The 10611-nt window shown below is 24.2% G+C and overlaps 1 protein-coding gene across 1 annotated transcript; it reads right to left on the bottom strand.

The window, feature by feature from the left end:
- Positions 1 to 2413: 2413 nt before the first annotated feature.
- Positions 2414 to 10611, bottom strand: LOC145973337 (aminopeptidase N-like). Its single transcript, XM_083102615.1, has 12 exons — positions 10534 to 10611; positions 8838 to 9327; positions 8234 to 8710; positions 7915 to 8098; positions 7445 to 7595; positions 6935 to 7016; positions 6063 to 6424; positions 5236 to 5513; positions 3688 to 3872; positions 3201 to 3527; positions 3016 to 3085; positions 2414 to 2796 (listed from the first exon to the last, which is right to left on the bottom strand). Exons 2-12 carry the CDS (start codon positions 9305 to 9307, stop codon positions 2653 to 2655), a joined length of 2730 nt encoding a protein of 909 aa, XP_082958741.1. The 5' UTR covers positions 9308 to 9327; positions 10534 to 10611; the 3' UTR covers positions 2414 to 2652.

Raw genomic sequence — 10611 nt, forward strand, 5'->3', positions numbered from 1 at the left:
ATTCACCCGCCAAGTGATAGTGGGTGAAATTTAACTTTATATTATAATGCAATGGATATATATTATCAGATAAATTGTAATTTAACGCATTGCATTGCACGATATCCGATTCTTTATCGGTAGGATCCTTCACTGCTATTGTAGCAATGTATATTATACTACTACTCAATAATAGTTTTAATAATCTCATGTTAAATTTCTTTCAGGTCTATCTATATAAATCATTTCTGTTATTAGAAACATATATACAAGAGATATATATAAACGTAATGCTAAATACAAGTGTGTATAAATATGATAAAATTTAAAAATATAAACTTATCGAAGAACTTTTATAATTCTGTACTTTTATAATTCTGTACTTTTATAATTCTGAAAATGAAAAAACACATTAATCATAATTTTTATTTCTCTGAAATTCAATTACTTTCAAGATTTCTTCTTACATATTTTTATATTTTGCGTTTTATGGCAACTGACTTTTGTACGTGATGAACTTTGTATATTTACTAACGTGTTACTTTCAAAGTGTGTTTGTTTCAACCTTAAGAGAGTGATGTATTAAAATCCAACGAAGAATAAACGAACAATAAACCGATATTAAATTTATTAAAAATTTTGTTTATATAGTTATTCGGATCAAACTTTTAACATAAAAATGTTAAAAATAACTTTGTTAGGTTAGGTTAGGTTTGTCATAGAATAAATTTATTCGAATAAAATATTAACCTATCCCACATTCTTCATTCTTATTCGTTATATATATTTAAATTATCATATTTTATTTACATAACTTTTTTTAGAGAATATTCATTATTAACTTTATAGAATATATATTCTAAATATTTATTTAAAAAAATTTGTTTCAAAACAAAATATAAATAGTACTAAATATTTTTGAGATAATTTTATAGTTGCACTGAAAAGTAGAACATACACATACTTCATAACATCAAAAAAGTTGCCTGTATTTTATATTTTCTGTATGTCAAGGTGGTCAAATTATGCTGTTACATGTCTAAATATATTGTTAGCTAGCATATATGGAAGGAATGAAAATAGTATTTGCAATAAATAAATATATTCAACCGAAAGTAGAAATGTTTCTTTTAAGAAATAAAATAGTTGATTGTTATTCCACACATTCTTACTCCATATGTATACATTCAAAGAAAAAGAAATGTAGAAGTGGAATATTTTGTTGAATATTTAATTAATGTCTTACCCTATTTGTTGAACTCACAATTATAGGTTTAATATCAAAAGCATGAACAGTCAATCTGCGATCTTATAGCTTCAAGAGGCTATCATAAACTGACGGCGCTAACATGTTACAGATACGGCATACCAGATAATAAACAGGTAATGTACATAGTATTATATAGATATCGCCTTGGTTATACATAACACAGGAGTATGTTACTCATCGATAGAAGTCAATTCGTATATATTTATTTAGTCTTTGTATTCTTTTATATTCCTTGTTTTTATATTTAAAACTTCCCTTTGTAAGAACAATTTTTCTGGGAAAACATTCGCGAGAGAGAATTAAAATTGAGAAGATTCTTACCTAAATATATAATATATAAGATAAAGATAAAGATATTTTGTATATTATATTATATTTTTTTCATAAAAAAGTATTTTTTCTTCAAGAGCTCATTGTATAAAATAAATAAAAGAGACTTGCCTATATCGTATCACTTGAGATATTTTATGTTATACTTTCTATTTGGCACTAATCCTATACAAGTACGGCGATGTCTAATATTATTTTTTACTTTGCTTATAACGTTTGTGAATAATTATTTCTATTTTTATCATTTATTGTTCTAATATTATGAGCAATAAACGGAATAACTTGTTTTATTTTTATATTGTATTTGCTTCAGGCAATGTTTTTTCATGGCAAAGAAGAAAAAATGTTAATTTACATTTCTCCACTACATTTTAAGATAAATTTCTTATTTCAGAAATTTCAGGAACACATTTGTTATATGTATTCTGATGCGATCAATTTTGACTGACGAAAAAATTTATAAATTTATAGATCATAAAACATTTTCTCTCTCGACTTCTGCCGATCATCAATGTTCATAAAGGACAAATCAAATCATTTTTGAATTTATTAGTGTGGAATCAGTATTTTGGCTGGTATTTCGAAATACACAATGGGTGCAGTATCAATAATACATTTAATTAAGTTTTTTATCATGTTAACACTTTCATGTTACGTTTAAACATACATGAATACAAACTCAATTCGAAAAGCATAATTATTTATTTACTTCTCATTCTCAGTTTAAATTAAAAATTGAAATAGTAAATATTAATAAGTCGTATTATATATAATAAGTTTTATTTCTTATACATATTTCAAATTTAATACATATTTAGTATTATGTGATATATTTTAATATATATTATAAATTTTAATATTTAATAGAAAGTTGTATATTTAAATTAAGTTAATATCATATATGTACACATATACATGTATGTATATATATATGAATATGTGTGTGTGTGTGTGTGTGTGTGTGTGTTTATGTGTGTGTAAATTAATAAATTTGGAAATATATTTCAATATATTTCAAACATGATATATTTGTGATATTTCTAAACAATTCGATGTTTTATAAATCTAGTTTTTCAATAAGAACTGAATAAGAACTGAAAATATTTTATTTGTCTGTCGATCTCCGACCACCGTGTTGCCAGCTTGTATTCAAAATAATCAAGAGCTTCAAAGGAATACCTGGATTCTCTAATCTCATTTCTGATGAATGCTTTTATCTAAAAAAGATTTTAACAATTGTCAGCAATAAATGATTTTGTAATTGCCTCATTATCACACATTCGAAGTATGATTATAAATAGAATTATAGAAGAAGATTATATAAAATATGTTACAATATTATAGTGAAAAGTAAATTTAATATAAAAAAATTTAATTAAATATATTTTATAATAAGACATAATAAGTGTATGGAGTTCTGATTCATTAAAATTTACCTCGTCTAATTGTTCCTCGGAATACACATTGTTAATTATAACAATTAATGTTGCAATCTTACTGACTGATCTACGAGAACAAAACAATAAGTTTATTATAAATAATTCAATAAATTTTCATATGCTTATGTATGTAATATATCTATGTCTGTGTGTAATATATGTTCTTTAAGCAATGTTATTACCTGTATTTTATTTTTTGGAAGTTATTTAATATGTCTTTAAGCATGAACTTAGCATTTTTCGCAATAGTAGAAAGAAAAATATTAGCAATTAAAGCTTCTGTTGAGTTAACTTGATCAAAAGGTAATTTAAAAAAATGGTGTACATAAATTTCTGGTAACTTTTCCTCTAAATAATTAACTATAATTTCAGAATTTTCACTGTAAGCGAGACATTCTAAAATTGTACGATCCATTTCTTTCATGTAATTATTAAAAACTGTATGCCATAAAGAACCTGCCTGTCGCAAACCATTACAATATGTCCATCTTTTCTGTCCATGCAAAAATCTACAGAAATCCAGAAAAGAATATCTTCTAATGAAATTGTGCTAATTGTTCTAATACTACATAAATAATGTTTGACATAAGTGATAATTAATTTCTCTAAAAGATATACACAATATAAAAAATATACTTATAAACAATCAAGCATCACAAAAAGAAATACTTTTGTTTAGGATTTTTCAGATGCCATTGCATCAATTGAATAGCTTTTGTTTTGCATGAAACAGCATCTGTAATACATTTCCACTTTGTGAGTTCCTGTTTTAAACATTCAAAATAATCATCGGCGTTATTTTGCCACAAATCTATTTCAAGTTTCCATGGTACAAATCCAAGCTTTAATTTTTCCTAAAATTCGGCAAAAAATATAACATCTTTTTATTTCTTTCACTTTATTTACAGAAATAGATATAATATATGTGCAAATGTAAACGTATTTTTACTAGAAAATTTTATTTTAACAAGTGTTTATTTTAATAAAATTGTATAGCACCCACTATGTATATACTACAATATTCAAATTAACTTATTATTTATTTGAATAATGATATAAATAATTTATACCACATCTAAATACATTTATTATTGACATACACACACACAAACACACATATACAGGGTGTCAGGGCAATGTCTCTTCCCCAAAAAAAGCTCTTGCAGCTTACCTCGAAAGCTTTTCAAAACACTATAATAAAGTATTTTTTTATCGAGTACTTTTCGAGTTATGAGCCGTGAAATAATTTCTTAATTTTTACATAAACCATAAAATATTTAGTTAAAATATTCATGTTTCGATTATCTTTATTTTGTACATGAAAGTATTATGGTAAGATAATCGAAAAATGAATATTTTACTAGATATTTTATGGTTTATATAAAATTAAGAGATTATTCCAAGCCTCATAATTCGAAAAGTACTTAATGAAAAAATACTTTATTATAGTGTTTTGAAAAGCTCTCGAGCTAAGCTACACGAGCTACATTTTGGGATGAGATTGCCCTGATATCCTGTATATATGTCAATAATATATGTATTTAAATGTGATATAACTCCGTATATATTGATACATCGATGAATTTGCTACGCGATCATCTGTTTTCAATTGATCTAATTTAAATATGCTGCATGTCATACAAATATCAATTTTAAAAATATCAAATTTGTAAATTTTCTTTATAAAACAATCATTTACAAATTCTTTAAAAAAACAAGAATTTGAAAATGGATTAATATATTTTGTATAAAATTTAACAAAATTAAAAGTATAACAGTCTATGCAAAATATTTCCAAGCTTTTAACATCCGCCATAAATATTTTATAACAAAAGAAAATAAATATAACGAAAATAATTGTAATTGTAATCGTAATCTATAGTTTTATAAAATTAAATATCGTAAATTATATTATTTAAAATATAAATTCTACACAATATTAGTATTATAGGAAATACGGAATACGAAAAGTCCAAAATTTATAACATGTAATTATTAAATTTTAGAAAACGAGACTTTTAAATTTACATAAGTCCTTTGAAATTAGATTTTTGAATTTTGGCGAAGAAGGAATTATACAACTAAATTCATTTTTTCAATTCTCTGCATGTATCTAATTTTTTAAGAATTATTTATACTATTATAATATATGAAATTGCGATATATATTATGCATTGACTTAATAGAAAATATGATAAAATTTATTATTGTGTTTACCTGGAATTGAGGGTAAAATTCTAAGAGTACGAAAATATTCGACATAAATTCGAAAGCTTTGATCATAGGATACCATGCTATATAATCTTTCTCTTTTCGCAAATAATAAACGAGTTCCCAAAATATGGAGAATGCAAGTTTTTTCTCTATTGCAAAATGGAAGGCGTCATCGATAATTTGCGCTCGGTTAAGAACATGTATATTGCTGTATTCTTCAGAATTTAAGTATTGCGCAATTTTTTGCCAATTCTCGGTATCATAATTGACACGATAGTATCCTATTATAAAATAAATTGCTTCGTCGATTATTAGATATTTTAAAATTACATATATTGATTCAACATATTTCGAGATGTTAAAGATATTTTGATATTAAATGTATTATTATACTTAAAAATGTTTGTATTTTCTACTTTTGTGTGTGTGTGTATTAGATTTCATATGTTTCTTCGTTATTTTTAATTAAAACCTTATATATAATGATAATTTAATGATTTTGAAAAATTTTAATGTGTAAGAAATTTTTAACTTAAATTGATTTGATTGTTATCATAATGTTGACATTATACACAATATATGATAAATAATAAAAGTATTGATAAAATAATAGAAAAATTGTAAGATAGTCGAAAAATAAATATTTTACGAGATATTTTTTACGATTTATGTAAAATTTTGTCAACTTAAAGTAATCCTTTATCAATTTGAAATATCACATAAATTGTTCAATTTTTGACTATCTTACTCTTATAATTTTTTACGGAATATTGTGAGGAATCGATATATATATAGGCAAATAAAATATAAATTTATCATTCAATTTTTACCAGCTTGTTGTAAATTTAAAATGATCCATTGATTTTCCTCAAGAAAGAGTTCAATTTTTGAATTCGATGGTGTTAACCAAATATTTGTCCAAGTTATGATAAAATTGGACTTTGATTCCGTAGTATAAGTAATAGGTATATAATATAGTTTCTCATCCAACTTGTTGTGAAATTGTGCTGATATAGTTACAATATTATTAGAATAATTTCGCATCACCTCCAACACGGGGAAACATCTCTGCATGGCCCACGAATAAACTGCGTTTTTCACATTAAACTGATACTCGGAATCCCATTCATTTATGACACTTTGCATGGCATTCCATAAATTATCAGCAGTTTTTTCCATAAACTTAGTGTAACTGTAAGATTTAACATGATGGTAAATGTTAATAATGTTAAACACTATGTATAATCAGCATCATAAAAAAGAAAATAACAATTTACACAATTTTCTTCGTACTTATGTATATATAAAAAATTAAACTATTACTAACATAGAAATATTTAAACTTTACAATATAATTTTAATAAGCATAAATAATTATTTTAATTTTTATTACAAAAATTAAAGTAATTTTTATATTATCCGCAAGTTGGTAAAACTTGTTTCGCCAAAGATTGTTTAGTTTGAATTGTTTATAATTCGGAAACTGAAAATCTCTACCACTTATTCACTATAAAAAACTCGAATTGAAATTTATTCGAGAAAAATTTTTAAATATATAACAGGATATAAATGTGACTCTTAAAATATCCATATTTTTTAAACAATAAAAGGATGTATATTGTCAAACTTATTATATGTATATTTAGATTTTCTCTTCCTATACAATATACATACATATATTACATTACAATATAATACTCACTGATTGTATAAATATATGTCGAGAGCTTTTGAAAATTTGTTATGCGATAATATTTGTTCTAACATGCGCCATATAATGGAACCTACGATTATTGAAATTAAAAAAAAATGATTTAATAAATTATAATTGAAAATACTTTTCGTAATACATAAGTTTTTAAATAGCATTTAATTAAAACTAAATTCGTAACAAAGTTTGCAACTAATTGTAACAATTATATAGCAAATAATTAAGTATATGTAAAAACATTAATTTCAGTAGTAGATAGATATTTACAGTTATAATTTAAAAATTATATTATGTAATTTAATAAAAACTATACAAAAGAGAGAAGTTAGTTTTTACTTTTACACGTTCTTTTAATACTGTCATTGCACGAAATATAATAAAATATGATAATAATAATAAAGTTAAATTACAAATACATTTGTTTATAATTTACATATTTAACTTTTCATGAAATTAACTTTCAGATGTTTAAAATTTATTTATTCAATGTTATTTACATACCTTTGAAATGAGAAAGAGAAGGAAATAAATAATTTTCCAGGTAACTATCATATTCTACAGCACAAGTGATAACGAAATAAGTGTTTAAGTCGAATAATTCGTGTTGAATTTGAACTATAAATAAATCCATTATCCGAGAATTTGGTAAAGCCTAAATGCAATTCAATATAATCAATCTATAATTAATGAAAAATAAAAGACTTAAGGTACATATACAAATTGGCTTTATTAAGTGCTTCTGTTAAAAATAATGTTTGTTCTTTCTTCAATAATTTAAATATAAACACATACATTCCTTATTTTTTATTAAATTTCTTTGTGTAGAATCATGAAAACTTAAAGAATTTTAAGAATTATATTTTTTTATGTTTAAGAAATAAAATGGGAGATTTATACAAATATTTAAATGTTTTCTGTTGTAAACTATTAATCGTTTTAACAGTGTATTCATGAATTAGAAATAAAGTAACCTTATCGATAATATCTGTTTGGAAAAATATAGCAAAACCTTCGTTTAACCATAATTGAAACCAATAAGATGGACACAATAGGTTTCCAATATATTTTTGTGTTATCCTACGTACTATTGAAGGTGCAATTATCATTTTGCGTGCGGTAGTATCCAATTCTTCATTATACATGATATCTATTTCTCTAAAAATCATTATACTAATATGTATACTGTATAAATGTATGAAAAATTTCGGATAATAATATAATTTTTTAATTAAATACCTTAACTTATTATATTATAGAATAAATATATCAATTTTTAATTACATATACTACCTGTAAAAGATGAATCCAAAGATATCTTTGACTCCGTCTTGTAAATTTGAGATTGCGACATGATCCACTTTATTTTCAGATGAAACAAGGGTCTCCTCAACGACTTTCTTTGAATTATGCCAATATATATAATGTTTTAAGTACATAGTAATATGTTCAATAACATATAGCGCAAATTTTACATGCGGTATCAGTTGCGGTCTGCACCACATGCTAACAGTCTCAGTCAAGTTGATCCGATGAAAATCAAACACCATAAATGCTACATTATCTATGGAGATTAAAGCAGTCCTGTTAAAATATGTCCACACCATATCATCTTCTACCAATCTAGATTCTCGTATCGGCATATTCGACAAAGCTCTGTATTCTCGATAATGCTTTATGGAAATATCAAAAGTAATTCCTAATTCGGGCTTATTCCAAAACGGAAATATTTGCTGTTCTTTTGATTGGATACCTGTTGTGATTAACCACCTGCCACATTTTAACGATATGCTTTAAATAATGGTTAACTTTAGACAATTATAAGCGCAGAATGCGTAAAGATACAATTTGTTATTTCAATATCATTTCATGTGATTTCATATATTTTTTTACTTACTCTTGATCTCTGTTTATGTACGGAGTTCTGAAAGGGTTTTTTGCGATACTAATTGGAATTTCAACCTTTATGTATAGATTGTACATTCCAGGCAACAAGACATTTTCGCAATTGAACACGACTATATTGTTTTCATCATAATAATTTGTTGATATGTTTTTACAAACATTTATTTCACTGTTATTTTGCGTTAATTTCCACGTCCTTACATTATTTATTGGGTCCAGCATATGAAAACTTATATTTTGCGTTGCATGAATAATATAAATACTAATTGTGCAGTCGCAAGTGAAATAATCGTTGACTAATCTTAACTCCATGTTATAGTGTAATGGCGTTATATAATTTGATAATTTATTGATTAATGCACTGCGTCGTGCGCTTTCTGATGTTTTATCAATAGAAATTATTGTTGCCATTGTAGCAATGTATATTAGACTATTACTTAATAATAGTTTTATGAATGTCATGTTAAATTTCACTCGGATATCTATAAAAACGTTTCCTTATTAGAAACAAGGTACACAGAGTATGCAATTCAATTGACTTTTGTGTAAAAAAGCTTCAAGAAAATTTATATTAATTTTTAAGAAAATAAGATTTATATAAAGAAAGATACAACACAATACAATTTATTTATAAATAAAAGAAGTCATTAATAAAAAGTAATTATAACTTAATGAAATGTTATATTAGATATATTGAAAATGAATATTGGAAAACATAAAGAACATGTTTAGATAATTCCGAAAAGAACAAACAAAGTAAACAGTAATTTTATTTGTTTATTTCAAGTTTAGTTTTATCTTTATGATTTCTTCTAGTGCAATTACATATTTCTGTGTTTTTCATATTCTAGTATTCTATATATATAACAAGTTTTAAAAACTTTAATCTCTTTTTTACATATACATGTTAAATTTATAGAAGCATTAATGTATATGAGAAATGCAGAGATATTCTCAATATAGCCGGATATTATAAATGGATTGTATGTTTACTAACATGTTATCTTCAAAGTTTATATGTCTCTCCTAATATTAAGTGAGAGATGTATTAAAAACGAACGAACAATAAACATGTACCAAAATAAAATTATTTGAAACTTAATTGATATAACAATTCGGATCAAATATGAAGAAAAGACGATATTAGTATATGTCATGTCACATTCATTTTTTCGGACAAAATATTACTCTATTGCTCGTTCGTCATTCGCGTTCATTACATATTTAATTAAAAATGTTCTATTTAAGTAACATTAGGAGAGAATTTTTGAGAAACATTGGCTTTAGGCATTCATTATAAAAAAAATATTTTAAAAATGAAATATAGATAACATTAAATATTTTTAATATAATTTTATAGCTATAGTGTGTGTAAATTTAAACGCATATAATAATATTATAACGTCAATAAATACTTGTCTTAGATTTCATATTTTCTATGTCAAAATATGATTAAATGATGTTATTACAATATACTTTTAAATATCTTCTTATTAGCTACATTATTTACAGAAAATAAAAATAATAATTGCAATATAGAAACATGTCTTGAAAACTGAAAATTGAAAAGGAATGTCTCTTGTAAGAAACAAAATAACTGCCTTATTATTCAACGTATTTTTATATACATATTTTAAAAGAAAAGGACATTTATAAGTATTTTATTGTAAATTTATTTAAAGTCTTACCCTACTTGTTGAATCAGACGTTTAGTTAAGTTTAATTCCAAATTAACATTCAACAGCAATCTTACCGCTTCAAAAGAC

Source organism: Camponotus vicinus, unplaced genomic scaffold (assembly GCF_025532165.1).
Source record: "Camponotus vicinus isolate PSW18456_S1 unplaced genomic scaffold, iyCamVici1.0 SCAF_6, whole genome shotgun sequence".
NCBI lineage: Eukaryota > Metazoa > Arthropoda > Insecta > Hymenoptera > Formicidae > Camponotus > Camponotus vicinus.

Bases quoted from the DNA above. Each gene is read 5' to 3' on its own strand.
- LOC145973337 (XM_083102615.1), bottom strand. From the start codon at position 9,307: ATGACATTCATAAAACTATTATTAAGTAATAGTCTAATATACATTGCT. The intron at 5,514-6,062 runs GTAAAAATTGAA...ATTTTATAATAG, and splicing joins TTTAAATTTACAACAAGCTG to GATACTATCGTGTCAATTAT. The intron at 3,873-5,235 runs GTAAACACAATA...GCCGAATTTTAG, and splicing joins AATTTTACCCTCAATTCCAG to GAAAAATTAAAGCTTGGATT.